The 18,783-nt window shown below is 48.6% G+C and overlaps 1 protein-coding gene across 8 annotated transcripts in view; it reads left to right on the top strand.

The window, feature by feature from the left end:
- The window catches only part of PPP1R12B (protein phosphatase 1 regulatory subunit 12B), a 132,043-nt gene that overhangs the window by 62,215 nt on the left and 51,045 nt on the right, over positions 1-18,783 (top strand). For 5 of the 8 annotated variants that reach the window (XM_064635689.1, XM_064635690.1, XM_064635693.1 and 2 more), the window contains 5 exons: positions 2,190-2,375; positions 2,918-3,100; positions 16,242-16,332; positions 17,280-17,444; positions 18,168-18,351. In XM_064635689.1, the coding sequence (XP_064491759.1) occupies positions 2,190-2,375; positions 2,918-3,100; positions 16,242-16,332; positions 17,280-17,444; positions 18,168-18,351 (809 nt within the window). The remainder of the gene's footprint in view (positions 1-2,189; positions 2,376-2,917; positions 3,101-16,241; positions 16,333-17,279; positions 17,445-18,167; positions 18,352-18,783) is intronic. The other 3 variants (XM_064635696.1, XM_064635695.1, XM_064635694.1) reach the window with 2 other exon arrangements.

Below are 18,783 nucleotides of genomic sequence, written 5' to 3'. Positions count from 1 at the left end.
ACCCATGCACAGGGCCAGGCTGGGAGGTGGATTCCCATGGAGCTGGCAGTGCCATGGCTCCCCTGGGAGCAGCAGTGTGTGCCTGATGCCCCAGCACCACGTTTTTCTGGCCGTGTGCGTGTTGGAGCTGGCACAACACCACCGCCAGGCCCTTTTCCTGCATTCCTCCTCCTCCTTCCCCTCTCATCCTCCACATCTCTGCTCTTCCAGGCACCTGGTGCTGCTTCCATACTCCTCACCCATTACCTTTCCTTTCTTGGGGAGGGTTTGGATTGGAAGACAATCCTTGCCAGGGCTTACTTGATAACCCTCCTGCATCCTCCCTCCCTCACCAAGTTCCTGCTCTCTCTTGCAGCCACCCTCGTGCCCCAGTCTCTGCCTTGGGCTCTCCCAAGATGGTGTCACATCAACCCTGCTGCCCCCAGGGTTGCCACCACCTTTTCCCCTGCCCATCCTCTCGTTCCTTCCCCTGGCACATTCTCCCCTGCCATCATCTCCTCAGAACCCTCATTTATGTGACTCCACGGCTGCTTGCTCTGCACATCCACCCCAGCCAGGCTTCTCTCTGCTCCCACCCTCCGCCCAGCCCATCTCCAGGGCTCAGCCTTTCCCTCTGTAGCAGAGAGCCAAGAAGGGAGGCACTTGCTTCCAACAGGACTTCCTGCTCCCCTGTGCTCCAGGCAGGGGCCAGCATTCCAGAGGAAGCTTTGTTTAGGGTCAGGTGGAGGTTGCTACCTCATGACAATAACTTACTTGTTCCTGTGTGACCTGGATATGGCAGGCAGCCATCAACTGAGGGACCCAAACGGGAGGTTCCTCCCCATGGAGGCCTTCCAAGATGCCCCACTGTCCCCTTTGGCTCCCGTGGGACCAGCTGCTTCTACTGGGCTGGCTGGGGGCCTTGGCATGTAAAACTGGTTTGTAAATTGGGTTCCTGAGTGAACTGGTCTGGGTCTTTCCTCCAGCCTTCTGTCCTTGGCTATGATCCTGCCCCTTCCCAGTGTTATTTCAGCCTAGGGCTACTCTCTCTGACTCTTACTCCAGAGTTGACTTCCAGTTTCACTCCATTGTCCCTGGCCTTCCCAAAAAACTGCAGCTCTGTCCTAGCCTGCTGCTTTCCTCTAGGTCAGCTTTTATTCCTGGTGCAACTGCTTTCCTCCCTGTGCCGTGCTATGGGAGTCCTTAGGCTGCAGGAGGTCCAAGCCAGCATTCCAGCCTTCCTGGCCTTTGATCCTGTGGACAACCCAGTCTGACCAGTAGCAACCATGCATTCCAGCTGCTGGGAAAGGTGTGGCAGGGCCCTGGATCCTGCTGGGTTTCTGTGTGCAGGCAGTGAGCAGCCTGCATGCAGGGCTCTGGCACGTGCAAGAAGGAGATTTTACCAGATTTCATCAAGTCTGTTTTCAAAGATATGCAACTTCTCCCTCTAGAGTGGATTTTCTCTCCCATTAGGGTGGATTTTATCTCCCAGTTAGGCTGGATTTTCTTTGAAAAAGCAAAACGGTCCGTCCTCATATCAGAGCTCTTCTCCTTTCCTCCTGTCTCTTCTCCAAAGTATGAGCATTTAAACACTTGCAGATTTTCCATGAGGTTGGTTTTCAGGGTTTGTTTTAAACTGGCAAAATATGTATTTCCCTTGCTCATTCTTGAATATTTTTGGGCAGTTGTGATAGCTGTTTTCCAGAAATACAGAGTTTGTGCCAAACATGCCTTAAAGAAAATTGAAGCCCAAACTGATCATCTTTGCCAAAGCTTTAAGCCACTGCAAACAAGTTCTTAAAACTGGAAGTCCTGGACATCCTTAGGGTGGGATGCAGCCAGACCCGCTTATGTCACTCTCTCCTTCCCTGCTTTAAGCGTCCTCATCCTTGCTCCTTGTTCCCACCTTTCCCCAGTGCACAGGGGTGCTCCCTGTGCTCCCTGCTTTCACTGCAGCAGGGCTTTTCCCTTCCCTGATCCTCCCTGATTCACCCCATGCCGTTATTCTCTCACTGAAACTGAGCTGGGCTTAGCTAAGCAGGGCTCTGCTGGCGCTGGCACGCGTGGGCGACCTGTGGCAGCTCTGACGGCCTCTGATCTCCTTGCTACCATGTGGTACCTGCTCCCTCCCCAGCTGCCAGCCCAGCTGTGGGATGTGCTGTTGAATGTTTGCTGTGCTCTGAAGGACGTGATTTTGTGATGTTTTACAGTGCTTCATTTGGTAGAAGTAGTGACCTGGGCAGTCCCTACATTTCAGCCAGTCGCAGTCCATCTCTAGCTACCTCACCCACTGCCATTGGCTCATCTACCTCCCCGGGCTCCCCGTGGCAACCTGTCTCTTCCTGTCCCACATCTCTCGGTGTGAACACTCCTGCATCAGCCCACCACTACACCAGGTAACAGCTCCCGGCGGAGAGAGCGCTGCCAAGTCAGCATTTGGGTTGGAAGGTCTGAGTTCTGGAGTGTGGATTGGAGGTGTGCTTCTGCCTGGGAAGTACCGATAAGCAATCCCAGAATGATAAGCAGTCCCAAAATGGTGATGTTGGGCAGTTCCAGCAGTGGGTATGCGCTGGCAGGCTGGGAACAGCCGGGGTGTGACTGTAGCTCCCTGGAGTGGTCCCTCTTGTCCCTTGGCTCAGCTCGTGCTCAGGCCGCCCTCGGGCGCTCGGTGTACAAGTTCTTGGAGTTCCTTCCTTCTGCTTATTCCCCAGGTACATTTTTCTAATCATTTTTGCTACAAACAGGGATGTGAAGACTATTAGTTCCTCCTGCTTATTCTTCTCCAAGTTTTGTAAAACTCATTTTACTGTGGCTGTTCTCCATGAACACACGAGTGCAGAGCGAGGAGGATGATCTGTCCGCGCTCCCTCGAGGAGACTGGGCTTGGTCAGCACTTGAGTTCACTTGCTTTGCTTTCCATATGTCTTCTCTATTTCAGAGCCCCTTTCAGGCAACAAACTGATTCTGCTGTAGAGAAAAGCCCAGAGGGCAGCTGTGTTACCCCTCTAGGTGTAATCACAAACCGGGCTGTGCTCGGCGCTGCCAACGGCACCGCGAACGCCGGGGCTGCCTCCGCCCCGGGGAAGGACCTCTCGGCTGAGGAGGCCAGAGAGCGCAGAAGGTCAGTGAGCAGTGGGCTCTGATGGTCTGCTCCGTGGGCAGCTCTCACGTGGTGGTGATGGTGGGGGTGTAGGGACTGATTTTTAGGTGCTCCATGGAATTTCCAGGCTGCTGCCCCTGCTCTGTCTGAAGGTGTTGAACTGAGTGATCTCTGGCTTGTCGGTTAAATTTAGTCTTGTAATTTTCTGCTTGTCTCTTCAGCATCTGAGCGTTTGTCTTCAGTACCAATCTCAGCTCCTAATCTCAACCCCTCCAGTCTGTGGGTATTCAGGGACAGGCAGCAGAGCAGCCATTCACAGTAGGTTCTGTAAAATTAATCCCATCCTAAAAAGAGTGTTGGACTGAGACTCATTCAGATAATATCTGTCCCTCTGATTCTGCTCAGCTGGGTTTGCTTGTGCCCTGATGGAGACATCTGCGCTGCACAGGACCCCCAGATTCCCTCTGCAGTTAGTGGGGAAAACAAACCTTCCTGAGTTGTGTAGGTGTGTGGCACAGGAGGAGATGGACTTCAGCAGCAGGCACCGCTTTGATTGACTGTAAAGGCCAGAGGTAGGAGTCTGCCATGTGCAACCAAGGCCATTCCAGCAGGAGCAGCCTTGGGAATGACTCTGGATCTAGCTGGTGGTATCTCTTTCTTATCACATGATGTTATTTTAAGACTGGGGAAATGCAAACCTGGGGAGCCAGAGCTCTTTTCAAAGGAACTTTATCCTGTGCATTAAGTACAGAATATCAAATGATCTGTGTTTCTTCCTGCAAGCAGGATACCTTTTCCAAAATCTGTCTCTCCTCATGGCATTGACGAAAGCAAATGGTAATAAATAAAATGCAGTGATGAACTGTGTATTTCTCATCAGCAACCAGTTCATGCAGAGTGTATAGTGATTATATTCTTCAAGACTAAAATAGTGATTTATTGAAATGCAGCCCTTCCTGAGTGGAGATAGCGCTCTGACACATTTTAAATGGCCTGAGGCCAAGGGATGGGAAGAGCAATAATGAGAATTATCAGCCTAGAAAGCTGAAGGTGGTGGGGCTGAGCTGCAGTGTCCCACAGAAGGTGGGCTCTCCGCTTCACCTGCAGCACATCCAAGCAAGGTGGGCTGTGCTGCTGGAAAATACTCAAACTTTTAATGCTGTTTGGGCTTTTTTTTCATTCTAGAGCTAGCACAGGGAGTGCTTGGAAGGTGTTACAAGCATTCTGGATGAGCCACATTCATCAGCTCTGTGTGCAGTGCCAGTTTGTAGGAGCTACTGCAGAGTATTTTTGGTGTGGGAACACTGGGGTTAACCCTGGGAGTGCCTCTGTGTGCTGCTCTTACTTTGCTGGAGGTCACTTGGCTTGGGGTCCTTTGCTATTGAATCGAGATGAGCTGCCATAAGATAATGCCAGTGCCCAGTGAGGTTGTGCAAGAGGACAGAGTGAGTATTGTGCTTTCAGTTCACACTTCAGACCTTTCATAACAGTCTCTGAATTTTGGCAAACCTTGAATCAAGTTGTGGAAGCAGAGTTTTCCTTGGAGAAGTGGGCTGCACAAACCCCCTCCCAGACTTTTGGCACTGCCTGCAGACAGGGAACTAGACTGGAATAGTTACTTGTAGATGCCCAAAAAAGCATCCTTTAATATTACTGCATTGGCATTTATTGCCAAATCTGTTTCTATAAATAATACAGAAGATCTGTTTGTCTCCTGCATTTTTATTAGAGAACAATCTCCTGTGATTTATGGTAATGTAAAGAGAAACCACGAGAAAATTCCTCCCACCTTTAATGATGCTTTGAAACTACTGAGAGGAAAAAAGCCCAGCAATGATGCATTGTGCTCGAGTGGGAGGAAACCTTACTGATGGATGTACATCCTCACAGCAGGATACAGTGACTGGGAGCTGCCTGCACACTGGAACTTGGAAACACAGACCCAGAGAGACAGGAGAGGTCACCAAAATGGGAAAAGCTTATTTGGGAAGGAGACCAATTCCAGTAAAATAAAATAAAAAGACGAATGCCAAACAGTTGTCAGGGCAGTGCTGCATGGATTTCAGTTCCCAGTGGCAGCTGTCGCAGAAGTGTTTGGGCTGCTTTCATGTTTCCAAAGCTCCAGCTTGCTCTTAGCAACAAAAACATAAACAAGCTGATCATCTAATATTAGATCACGGGGATGTCTCCGAACGTGTGGCCTTAAAATTATCTGTGTGAAGCCAAAAGGTTAAAGTAGAAGAGGCTGCTTAGGGCTGAGGAGGGATGGCTGGTGGAGAGCTCTGGAGTGCTGGTTTGCATCCTGTGGTGGCCAACAAGCCTCATCCTGCCCCACTGTAGCATTTGACCCATAGTGGTTCACCTGTTCCTTGTTTTCCAGCTGAATTGTTCAGGAAACATTCTGGTAGCTGGAAAATAGTGTAAATTACAAAGGGGAGGAAACCAAACAGCAGAGGGGCAGCAGAGGAGGGATCAGTTGGAGGTGTGTGGTGCCGTGTGGGTGCCTGGCCAGACCATGGCAGGTCAGTGCTGGTGTTGGGCCAGATGTCCTGGACATTCAGCCCAGCTGCTGCCATATGTGTTCCATGTATCCATGTCCAGCCTCCCAGCACTCTGCTGTGGCACTGCAGTGTGCTGCTGCTGGGAGCCTGGAAACGTGCCATCTCCCCCAAGGCAGGGTTTGTGCCCGTTTGTACTTCTACCATTTTGCTGGGAATTTTGGAGCTGCTGATGGACGGGGCTGTCTGGCTGTTCTGATGATCCCCTGCTAGGTTCAGATTGTCTCCCATTGAAAATGTGTTTGTCCAGCTGAACTCAAACAGGGTGGATTTCAGCCATGGGGATGTTGTGCCTGCAATGTCCCACACAGACCCTGTGCAGGACTAGCAGCCTCATGGTTTCCATTGGCTGTGACCAGGTGGTGGGGAATGGGGGGGGACCTGTTGGTTGAAGCCCATAGCTGGATTATCTGCCTTCATCCAGGGTGACAGCGGCCTCTAGTGCCACCAGAAGCTCCTTCCCAAAGTTCATCTGGACCCTTGCCTGTGCAGGTTCAGTGCTAGGCTCTGGTCACAGCTTCTCCCGAGAGTCCTGGTGTCGCAGGTCTGGGCTGCTCAGAGCTGTGTCCCCCTGGTGTGGAAAGGGGCTGCAGGGCATCCTGCCACACTGAAATGTCACTCGTGCCATGAGATATCTGTGCTGAAAGGAAGGTCTGGGGGATTTGGCTGACCCTTTTCATACTCTGTGGAAGCTTTGGTTGCAGAACAGCTGGAAAGGTGACCGAGCAGCCACGGCTGGCACTGGGGTGAGACACACTTTGCCTGAGAACTTCTGAAAGGCAAATCTGTGCTCTCAGTTGTGTGACCAGTTTAAAAGGACTCTTGAATTTGAAATCTTTCCTGGTTTGATAAGAATTAGGATTTTAATTTGACCTTCCTCAGTTTTTTCTCCCCAGCCACTGTGTTTATACAACTGAATTCTGCAATTGTGTGTGTTCTTCCTGTTCCTCAGGAAGGTTCCAGCAAGGTGGTTCCAGCATTTGCCATCAGGCACACTCTTACAGACAGGAAACTCATCTCTCTCTTCCTTATTTTAATGTATTCTAACCAGTTTCCCACATAACTGTCCCATCCCTGAAGTGTTCAAGGCCAGGTTGGACAAGGACTTGGAACAACCTGAGCTAGTTGAAGGTATCCCTGCCTGTGGCAGGGGGTGGAACAAGATGAGCTTTATGGTCTCTTCCAACCCAAACCATGCTGTGATTCCATGATAAATTCAGAATAGGAGCGAGGTGGACTTGTTTTCTGGGAGCTTTGGGGCTGGCAGGTTTGCTCAGCCTGTGTCTTCTTGCCCTCTAAAGTGTCCCCTAGAAATTTTTTTCAGATGAAGGAAGTTCACTGATGTGCCATGTAATGTATCTGGCAAACATTTCTATTTCCTGCTTAATTCCCAGGAGGAATTTATTTTTCATTCTTCATTCTAAGGATCCAGCTGCTAATTATAGTAGCATATATTAATAATATATTAATAACTGAATCCTCCTCCACCAGTTCTGTTAGATGAACAATTTTTGGCAAGTCCTTTTACCTCGTGATTCTTGTCCTGTCCGGATTCAGAGTGTGTCTCCTCTAGGATGAGCACAGATATCCCATATGTCCTTTAACCCTTATTATCTCACAATTAAAATAAACCCCTCTGATCTCTGTGAAAGTTAAACTATGAGATTGCATTCAAGGGGTATTTAAATGTCACTTGAGCTGAACTGGTAGAAAAAGCTGTGAGCATTAGCTCGCTGCCACCTTTTTTTAATAGCATTTGACTCTATAATCCTTATCGCTGACTGATCTAAAGCTGAGTGGTCTTAATCTCCTGGGAAAGGTCCCTGGGGAAGCAGAACAGTGGGGATACTTGTGAAAGGAGCTGCAGGGCAAGGCACAGATTCCTGTCCACACTACACTGTGTACAACAAGAAGTTAAGAGGTTTCTCTCTCTTGTGAAGAACTGAAGATCGTCTGGCACCTGCTGTGACAGCATTTCTCTGCCACTGCCTCTGCAGTTAATCGCTTTCAGATAAAGTTGTCCCTTTTTTAAAAGGCTGCTGGTGCAGATGACGTGGGAGGGCAGGAATTCTGCTGGCCATGGGATTGTCCATGTTGGGAAGAGTCGAGATTGCTCCTGCTGGATCGGAAATCAGGCTGCATTTTTATTTGAAATAAGGTCGAGTTGTGGGCCGGGGGTCAGTGCAGCTGAGCCAGTTTCCTGTGAGGGCAGTGAGCAGGTGTGTGCTCTGGTCAACTGCTGAGGCTCCATCCCCCAGTGCTCAGGGGAGGGGGGTGGATATTTTGGCATTTGCTTTGGGCGGAGGAGCCCAGGCTGTAGGTTGGCCTGCTAACAAAAGCAGGAGTATATGCAGGATCCTTCAGGAATGGTCAAGGGAAGGAAGCAGGGACCGCTCGAGCTAAGCATTGTAAAAGAACAGCAGCTTGGCAGCGTGGAGCAAGCAGAAGGTAAAACTGTCTTCCCCCATCCCTGTCCATGCCGAGTTTGTGTGCAATTCCTCTTGGCTTACTAATGGGAACTGCTGGCCTGCTGCACGCGCTTCCCCTCGAGTCTGGCAGCACCTCTGAGTCACAGCACATTCTGGCTCTGCTGCTATCCAGGTGCCACTGCCTGGACGTTCAGGGGCTGGGCTTTACTAACTGGGACATGTTCAGATACTTCTCTGTGTCCAAAATGGCCATTAAAGTGAAGAATGTACTGGAAATCTTTGTGAAGATCCATACAGCTGAGAGCTAATTCAGCACTAACTCAGCTACTCCATTAAATTCTTTGCTCCACAGCACCGACCTGTGGATGTGACAGGTGGAGGAGCCAAGGAAGCCATGTTGCCTCCCTGGAACTTCTGTCAGAAAAGCTTTTGTGCAAACTTAATTAATCTTCTGTCTCTGGGAACAGTGGACACTGGAAATTGAACCAAAACCACACTCTAAGAAAATTGCATTCTGAGCTCAGTGGGAAATGTAAATCTTTGATACATTATTAATACTCAGTGATATTTTCTGTAATTCAGCCGGGGCTGCTCTGTGATCCTGTTCCTTGGAGCTGCTCAGGTGTCTCCTGGGTGGCTGCTCCCACGAGGTGGCAGTGGAAGGCTGCTGGGAGGCACTGGCCAGGCGAGCATCGCTCCTTGGGTTTATCTAGTTCAGGGGCTGAACCTTCTTTATCACCATCAAGTTTTGAGTTTATTTTATTTTTTAGTTGCAAAAGACAATTTCCCAAATAGTCAGAATTTTTGCCAAGTTAATTTTTTTTTACCCCCAGGGATTTTCTGCCCTGAAAAATTTCCTGGTTTAGACTGCGTAAATCAGCTTTTGGGAAAGCTGTAACAGGTCTGCTTGAGGTTGTTTAAAATGTCAGATTGTGTTGGCTCAGTTGAAAATGAAAGAGATGCTCACAGAGACAGGACACTTGCATCTCCAGCTTCGTTTCCTCCATCAGTGGTAGGAGGTGGAGTTCCATCCTTCTGCGGTACATGCAGCAGATTTTTAATGTGAGGATCCAGCCCCTGAGGACTGCAAACAGTGCACGTTGTTCCCTGCCACAGTGACAACCCACTCAGGGCTCTGTATTGACACCTGATGTCCTGTGCTGAACACAAACTGTTCCAGAATATTCCAGCCTGGAAAGCTTTGCACTTGTGTTGGTCTCAGCTGATGCATTCGGTGTCTCAGGGGCAGTTTGTAGGGGAAGGTGGTGCCCACTGCCTCTGCTTTTGGTTTGCAGCACTCTTGGCTTTCCTCTTTGCAGAAAAAAATCCTGGATTTATTTTTTTTTTTTAAACAAGTACATTTTCTCTTCTTCTGGCACAACTTTAAAGGTCTGGGTTCACAGCAACAGTCGAGGCAGCCAGTTTAAGGGAATGTGATCACTGTGGTGTTTGTTGCCTTTTTACCACAGTGCTGACTGACATTAATTAGTGCAAAGGGATCATTAAAAGCTTCTGATCTATATGTTCACTCCCCCAGCCCCAAACTTTGTGAGCTCTCTTGAGGTACCAATGCTGTCTTTTATTCCACTGGCAGAGGAAATGCAGGGCTGTGTTCCCAGCTGGATCTGCAATTGGAGCACTCCTCACCTTGTGCTGGGAGCAGCCCAGGCTGCTGAGGAGGAACAAGGAGCTGCCATGGGGACACAGCACAGGAGGAGTAGCTCTGCTGTCTGAAGGACACAACAAGAGCTGAACATGGAACCTGAATGGTTTGGGTTGGAAAGTTGGTTGAGACCTTAAAGCCCATCTCATTCTACCCCCTGTCATGGGCAGGGACACCTTCCACTAGGCCAAGTTGCTCCAAGCCCTGTCCAACCTGGCCTTGGATATTTCCAGGGATGGGGCATGGGAAAGGACAGGCAAAATCATCCAGAACCCTATGACGGGAAGTGCTGTTGGAGCATCAGCTGCCATATGTGTAACCTCACCTCATTGTAACATCCATGGAAACAGTTCTATGGGGATAAAGGGGGCTCATTGTTTTGATTAACAAGTGACAAAGATCACAAGCCTCTTAATCTCTCAGATCAGCACCTGAGCATGTTGAGCAAAGCAAAGCTGTGGCAAATAAAGAATTTAATCTGCTGCTAGTGAACCTGCTAATCTTACTGTAACCAGAGGGCTGAAATTCCAACATTGAAACTTGCACAGGTTGAGAATTCACAGTCCAGACTGAAACACAACAGCTTCCAACAGCAAAGGCCTGAAACAGGGAATGCTTAGCTGAGCCTTTTCAAGCCAGCTGTGAAAGGCTTTAGGAGCATGATCCTGTTATCCCTCTGTCCTCAGCTTATTAAATAACTGCATTGTCAGGCTGTCTCCCCCCTCATTCCCAGCTCCAGCACTCGCAGAGTCTGATGTGTCATCCTTCTCCTACCTGGTGAAAGGCTGGGGTTCTGGCTAAGGACTGTTTTCAGTGGACTGATGGGCAGAATGTGTTAGCACAGGGATAAATTCAGGGAACAACTGAAACCTGTTGCTTGCATCAGAGAGCAGGAAAGTTTCTTTTTCTGACTGTTTCCATGTAGCTGCCAATGATTGACTTGCTGCTGGGGATGTAGTTCATTATCTGACTTAAGAAATTGTATTTTGGGAACTGCTGTCAGCATTGTTGCCTGCAAAACTTGCACTTGCTTCTCCTCCCTCCCCCAGCTTATAGATAGTTATTTGCTAATGGCAACTGTCCAGTTTGTAGGAATGCATTGCTGGGATGCTGTACTTTTCCAGTTGTTTTCATGGGAACAGTATCTGTACTTGAGATACTGTTTTGCTGAGCTTTTTTTTATTTTCTTCATTTTTCCGGGTTTGCATGAGGTTTTATTTATATAGGTGTATGTGTGAGAGATAGATATACGTGTGACAAAGACTTTTTAAATCACTGTAGTCTTTGGAATAGTGTATTGTGTATTGTACTCTTCTTAAGAACAGCAAATTCAGACCTTTTAGAGGGAATATCTACATGGGGTTTCATATGCTGAATGCACCTCCTTGTGCACAGGAAGCCAAACCTGTGCCTCGCTCCCCTTGTCTGTGTTACCCAGATGTGGAAGAACCAAAATCTGTCCTGGCTTCCAAGGAAACTGTCAGTGTTGTTTCTAGTCTAGTGGGTGTTGTTCAGAGTCACTCTTAAGCTAGAAAGAGAATTTGGGCTGAGACAAGGAGTCGGAGAGGATCCAGGACAAACTGTCCTCCAGCAGAGCCCCTTCAAGCCCAGCCCCAGTTCACAACAAGCAGAGCCCCATTTCCCAGAGACTGGGCACCCTGGAATTACTGTATGCAACTCATGTTCTTACTGTGCTGCCTATGGGACTTGGATGTATTGGAGAAGGACCTGATGGGGACAGAGGGAACCTGTTGTGGCCCATTACAGTTCGTCGAGGGTGTATCTCAATTTTTAGTCCTGACAGCAAAGCGAAATACCTTGAAGCCCCTTTGAGAGGAGGGAAGCTGTAGCACCTGGTGAATGTTTAGCGTCCAGATTTGTTGCCAAGTTTTCACAGAATCCCAGAATGGTTTGGGTTGGAAGGGACCTTAAAGCCCATCCAGTTACATCTCCCTGCCATGGGCAGAGACACCTTCCACTAGACCAGGTTGCTCCTAACCCTGTCCAACCCAGCCTGGAACACTTCCAGGGATGGGGCAGCCACAGCTGCTCTGACACATGGGTGATGTAAAACTCCCAAGTTTTGCATGTTCTCGCTGTTCTCTCTGGGACTGGGTGATGTTCTGCCAAAGGACTCCATGATGGTGGATGGTGTTTGCCACAAACACTTCAGTCTCTGAGTGCCTGAAAGAGTTCAGGATGGCAGGAAAGGAGACCAGTGTTGTGAAAGGACTATCAGAAGGTTGTGTGTTTCTTAGAGAAGTTCATCTTCTGTTCTTGTTACCTGTGCACCAACAAACAGGGGATTGTAACTTCTTTATCTGCATCATTCACCCTTTCTTGGGAGAAGTTTCTCTGTACAATATGTTCTTTTCTTTTCCTCTGGCCAAGGTTCTCTAAAAGATTTGCTCTTATGTTCCTGGCTTACCAGCCTGTATATCCAGCCCTGGTTTGAATCTTCCCCTCTATTAGTATTTTATTGATACTCCTTTTGCCTTGAGATGGTGGTGAGTAGTTGAGATCCACCTTTGTGTTGCACTGTCCTGATTGAAAGAGTTGACAGAGAAAAATAGGTGTTTTCTTGAAAATAGGCAGAATTAAGTGGGAGGCAGGTTCATCATTCAGTTATCTGTTTTTTTCATAGCTAATACACCAACCAAGAGCCTGTAGCTCTCTCATGGCAACAGGACACACTTTTCTCTGTCTCTGGAAGCTGTAAACCTCTGCAGTGGTTTTGCTGACTCTCACGTACACATCTCGCACAATTTCAATTCTGCTCCTTGAACTTGCAGCCAAAACTCTGGTAAAAATCTGTTCTGCTTTATACGTGCCTTGAGCTTGACGTGATGGCTGCTCTTGTTTCATCCATTTCTCAGAGAAAACTCATTGCAAGGAAACACAGTGCATAGGGCCATTCCTTTGAAGATCTGCTTGGATCCTGGGATATTTGCTTGAATTAATAGGATGACAAGGCACTGCACTTGAGCAAGCAGTGTGTTCCTTGAAAACGTAATTAAAAATGCTGTGGATTGTTTCCAGGCCGCCTTTGGTGCCTGTGCCCTACAGCTTGCTGTGCTCTGCAGTGGTTCTGCTTTGGAGAGCAGCGTGTTGCTGCTCTGCCTGTGCCATCCAGCCCAGCCCAGCTCTGAGCTGCAGCTGACTCTCCATCTCCTTCCAGTGCATTTGTTCTCTCTCTCTCTTCCAGCTCATTTAGCACACTTGGGTCTCTCAAAATTCAGTTTGTAAGCAAAGCAACGCATTGTAAAATTGTAAAATCTGGCACTTGCCTCCCTTCCCCCCCCAGAAGAAAACAAAGCACACAAAGCCCTGAGCAGAGTCCTCCTGGGCCTGCACTGCCAGCAGGGACGGGGCTGCTGTGTGTGTTTGAGACACTGACAGCACGGGCACCTTCAGCACCTGGAACAGGCTGGAGCTGCTCCCTCGGAGAAACCAGCTCAGTGACTGTACAGTGGCTCTTCTGACTTGCCTCAGAAAATTTGGTTATTTCATGCTGTAAATGGCTTTGGGTGAGCTCCAGGAAGTGATGAATTGTGTAAATGGAAAGAACCCAAAAGTTGGTGATTGATAACGGCTGCAGCCCCGGCTGAGCCGCTCTGACCGGCAAAATGTGCTCGGCTGAAGTCTCTGTTACAGGTTGGATTCCCAAATTTGCTAATAATGCTGTGACATATTTGCATTTTTGTATAAATTCTGGGAGAGCAGAGGGAAAAAGCCTGGGAGGATGATGGGGTAACAGACCCAAAATGGTTTTTCTCTTGCTGTAACCACAGCAAAGCTGCAGCTGGACACTGAACCGAGGGAAATCCTGCAGCCTCCTGCAAACTGCCAGGGCTGCCCCTGCTGCAGAGCCCTCCCCATGCCTGGGGCTGACCTGTTCCCCATGAATTTGCCAAACCTTTTCTGAAGCTCCTTTGAAAACCTTTTTTTGTCCTCTCCCACATCCGTGGCAGGAGCTCAGTATTGTTTCCTTTTGTGTGCAAAAGCATTTCAGCCGCTGGAAAGTGGCCTGGTATTGCTCCCACATCCTGGGACAAGCACAGTGTGCCTGCTGCAGACCTGCCTGTGTGAGCCAAACTCCTCCTCGGGCGAAGGCAGGGCTCACCTCCCTCTTCTTGTTTCCATGTGTGGACACAGCTCCTACATACCTGCAGCTCCTACATACCTGTGTCCTCATGGCAGAGTAAATTCCACTGATTTAAATTCCACTGATTCAAAGCCATTGCAGTAAACTGCTCACCTTACACCAGACTGAGCTACAAATTTACTGGGTTTATATGTTTCAGGAATTTATTTTTTTTTCACTACTGCTCTGAACTTCATTTGCAGTATATTTTGCAAATGCCTTCTTCCTGTAGGTGGCTTATTGCTTCTGGCTGCTGGGCAAACAGCAGCGATTCTGCTTGTGTCAAAAGCTGCAGAAAATGCTTATTGTTTCCTTAATGTGCCATTACCTGGGCAGTGCACACACTGCAGCAGGGAGAACAGAACTCCTGCTCTGCAAAATTAGGAGTTGCACAGCTTTCATTCATCAAACAGCAGCTTTTTTTGTTCATGAAACAGCAAATTCTTGGGAGGCAATCATCCCTCTGAAGTGTAGGCGCTTCCCATGTTGGCATATCCATCACAGCTCGAGTGTCTGTCTGGATAATCAATGGGAAGAAATGAGCTCCTCTGCAGTGCATCCACATGGGCTGTGCTGGAGGCTCCTCTGAAGGTGATAAATCGCACCCTGGGAGTGCAGCTCTGTGAGCTTGGCCAGGGACATCTCTGCTGCAGGCAGCTGCCAGGACAGGGTTCATAGAATCATGGAATCTCCTGAGCTGGAAGGGACCCACAAGGATCATCAAGTCCAACCCCTGGTCCTGCACCAGACACCCCAATAATTCCACCACGTCCCTGAGGGCGTTGTCCAAATGCTCCTTGAGCTCTGGCAGCCTTGGATCCTGTTCCAATGCCACCCTCTGGGGGAAGAACCTTTTCTTAAAATCCAGCTTAAACCTGCCCTGACACAGCTCCAGCCCTTCCCTCGGGTCCTGTCACTGGTCACAGAGAGCAGAAATCAGTGCCTGCCCCTCTAGGAATCTGCAGTGCATCACCCCCGGCATGGACCATCGGTCCTGTGCACTCCTCCTGGCCTCTGGAGATCAGGGATGTTCAGGGCATAATTTATTAGGTCAAATCCTTACACCAGTTTCAGGTGAGAAAACTCTCACATGTGCCCCACGGCACTAGAAGGAGTGTGGGATGACTGGCTCCCATGGATGTACCACCCAAAAGCTGAGGAAGCCCCCTTGAAGGTCAGAGGTCAGGCTACATTTGCTGCACAGCTGAACTGGCCCTGACCGTGGGTCCTGTGGGTGGATAAAACCCACTGTGGCAGATGATTTTAGAATGATCCAAATTTCCTGATTCTCTGTGGTTTTGTCACAGTGCAGCAGCTTAGTGAACTTCCTAATAAATGTCTTAACATACTGGATCATATGCAAATCCTCTCCAGCCCATTATCTTTTCCGTGAAGGTGGTCTTAGTGGAGAACCAGGAAAAGAGTCCAAGGACAAAGTCAGGCTATTCTATGATAAACCTTCATCCCTCACTTGGCTCACTGCCCTTTGAACACATCCAGGTCTCTGGTACACTGTTAACCTCTGGCAGTGATAGAACTGCAAAGAACATTCCAGCACCCTTATCCCTGTACAGTGGGACAGCGTGAATAATCATTCCCTATTAACCAGGCTGAGGAGTCCAATTTAATTAATCGTTCCTAAGACTGAAGCCTCTACTCCATTATGGAAATCACTGCTGTGCACTCCCTGATTGTGGGAGCACTGCCCAATTCCTCACCAGTTCCTCCCAGAGAATGCCAGGGCAGAGAGTACAGTCTGTGTATTTTCATGTGAAAATTCTCTCGAATTCTCCCAGGTTTGATGAAATCCAGTGGTGCCCAGCTCTGTGTTTTAACCATGGGGTTTTCAGTGTTAAGGAGCTCAGTTTACACAGAGTGTGAAGGTCATTTCTTTAATTCCATGGCTTTTTCCAAGGTTTTTGCCTGCAGTTCAGCCAGTTCCTGGTGTGATGGGTTTCATATTGATGAAGCCAGCAGATTGCAGGAATATGATCAGGACTATAATGACAGGAAGGAGGGTCTGAGGAATGTGCCAGTGCAGGATTTCTATTCTGAGATCTTTATCTGAGTGAGAGGGGGTAAGGTGGGAGTTGTTTTCTGTAATGTTGCAATGACATGGAATGGAGCAAATAATGTTCTGAAAGGTGCAGTTTTTTAACAGAGCATGTCCAGCACTGTTGAGGGTTTATGTGAACATGTGTGTCTTGTGCTCATGGGGGAGTTGTCCCAAAGCAGCAGCAGTAGTAGATGGAGCTAAAATTGTTTTTGTACATAAGAAAGAGAATAATAGCTCAGGAGTCTGAAGGGAGAAGAAAGCAGAGCATCTGCTTTTACTTTAACCTCTTCTGCCCCCCTTTTTTTTTCCCAGGTCATATCTGACTCCGGTGCGGGATGAGGAAGCGGAATCACTGAGGAAGGCACGGTCCAGGCAGGCCCGGCAGACTCGCAGGTCTACCCAGGTAAAGAATGGAAATACTCACATTCATGTGTTGGATGAAGAGAGCTGATGAGTTGGTTTCCCCAGAGAAGCTGTGGCTGCCTCTGGATCCCTGGAAGTGTTCAAGGCCAGGTTGGACATGGCTTGGAGCAGCCTGGTCTAGTGGAAGGTGTCCCTGCCCATGGCAGGGGGTGGAATGAGATAAGCTTTAAGGTCCCTTCCAACCCAAGCCAGTCTGGGATTCTATAAAGAGGCAGGATTTTATTCTTCTCTTACTTTATTTCTTAGGACAAGGAGCTTGTCTGCACTCACACTGTTTTGGAGAGGTTCTGGCCAAAGTTCCTGCAGACAGTTAATACAAAACCCTCCCCCAAACATACATGAGTTAGATTTCTAAGCTTTCCTTTCTGCACTGTACCTGCCTTTTAGTTTGCAGTGTGATCACATATATTTGGATTGCTTTGAGTCAGTGATATGTCAGTACACTGAGAAATACATTAAAGGCAAGAGAATTCTTCTCTTTCTCTTACCATTACGGATGAAACTTGAGCCTGGCCAGGTGGGAGCCTGCAGCATTTTGAACTGACCTGGAAGACTTGAAATCTAATTTCAGCCTGCAAAAGAGAAGGCTCTGGGGAGACCTTAGAGCCCCTTCCAGTGCCTAAACGGGCTTCAAGAGAGCTGGAGAGGGACTTGGAGAAGGGATGAAGTGACAAGATGGGATATTGGGAAGGAATTCTTCCCTGGGAGGGTGGGGAGGCCCTGGCACAGGTTGCCCAGAGAAGCTGTGGCTGCCCCATCCCTGGAAGTGTCCAAGGCCAGGTTGGACGGGGCTTGGAGCAACCTGGGCTAGTGGGAAGTGTCCCTGCCCATAGAAGGGGGGTGGAATGAGATGGGCTTTAAGATCCAACCCAAACCAGTCTGGGATTCGATGCATAAATTTAAGAATTGTCCTTTACTTTCTTGCAGGGTGTGACCCTGACAGACCTCCAGGAGGCCGAGCGGACGTTCAGCCGGTCGCGGGCAGAGCGCCAGGCCCAGGAGCAGAGCGAGAGAGCCGAGAGCACCGAGCCTGAGGAGGGCGGCGAGAGGCAGGAGAGCCGGGCACGGTGGGGCAGGAGTACGGATGAGGAGGTGATCCTTTTGCCTCAGTGCCCATTGCTTCAGAGCTAATGAAACCAGTTAGGATAGCTGAGGTCGGGAGGAATTCTCCCGGGGGTATCTTTTCATTTGAAGGGGGGGCAGACTTGCTTCAAAGAAGCAATGCTGAGGAGCAGCACCTGCACGAGGGAGGTGGATCTGGAGGTGCTGGAGCTTAGCTATGCCTTTGCTCTCCACTGGGAATTTCACCTTTCTGTCTCTTGCCAGAAAGTAAGACTCTGTAAATCCCAGAAAGTGGAATGAGAAGGCTAATGATAGAAATGTGGCCTGGATCCATCCTCGCTGTGCAGTCTGGGCTGAGGATTTGTGTTCACATTTTTCAACAAATATTCCGTGTTTAATGGAAAACTGGAGAGACCAGTTCTCTTCCCCTGCCATCACCTCTGGATTTTCACTCTGAATCATTTTATTTCTATTAGATAACTTGTTTATCCTGCCATTGGCTGTAGGGACAAAGGGTTTGATCCCAGATCTCCCAGCCATGGACAGTACTCTCACACTGTAGCTGTACAATGGTTTATTTTAACATTCATCCCTATCTGATGGAATAAACTTGATCTGGCAGATGCAGATGATCACTTCCAGCAGCAGGAAAGAAAACATTGCACTCTGAAAGGTTACTACATTCCCTGAAATCCCAGATCTGCTGGTTCCTCTTCATTCTACTGACTTTCTGTCCTGGCTCTGTGTTTGTAGTCAGTCTATCGGCGACTGAGGTGCCCGGCACAGCCCGACAAACCCACGACACCTGTATCTCCTTCAACAGCAGCACCTCTGCTCTATACAAGTTCATACCTGACTCGAACAAATAAATACCTAGGTCTGGACTCTGTGAACCCAGCAGACTTCAGAGGGGCAGCCACAGAGATGGAGAAAAATGGTACGTACCAGGAGAGTGAGGAGCAGGCAAAGCTCAGGGGGGTTTGTGTGTTTTAGAGCTTTCAGTGTGTACAGACAGAGAGAACAAGTTTACTTGTTACTCTGAGGGGAGATGCCACATCACAAAACAAATGTTATTTGTTTAAATGGAGTTAAACAAATTCCTATTGCTTGCAACAGAGGGATAAAAGGATGTTTTCCATTTTGGATAAATAAATGAAACAGTGATCCATGGAGCATTTAGATATTAGAGCTGAGGGAAGAGGTTCCTCTAGTACAGCTTGTCCTCAGAAAAGTCGGGATGACCTGGGGAGAGCTGCTAGCTGGGGTAACCTCTGTCTCTGATAAGGGAAGGAGTGTGAGTATCCAGCTGTAGGAGGACACATTTGGTTTAATAACTCCTTCGTAATATAACACAAGCCAAGATGACCTT

The sequence above is a fragment of the Pseudopipra pipra genome, chromosome 25 (genome assembly GCF_036250125.1).
Source record: "Pseudopipra pipra isolate bDixPip1 chromosome 25, bDixPip1.hap1, whole genome shotgun sequence".
In the NCBI taxonomy this organism is placed as follows: Eukaryota; Metazoa; Chordata; class Aves; order Passeriformes; family Pipridae; genus Pseudopipra; species Pseudopipra pipra.
This window is presented reverse-complemented; position numbering and strand designations above follow the sequence as displayed.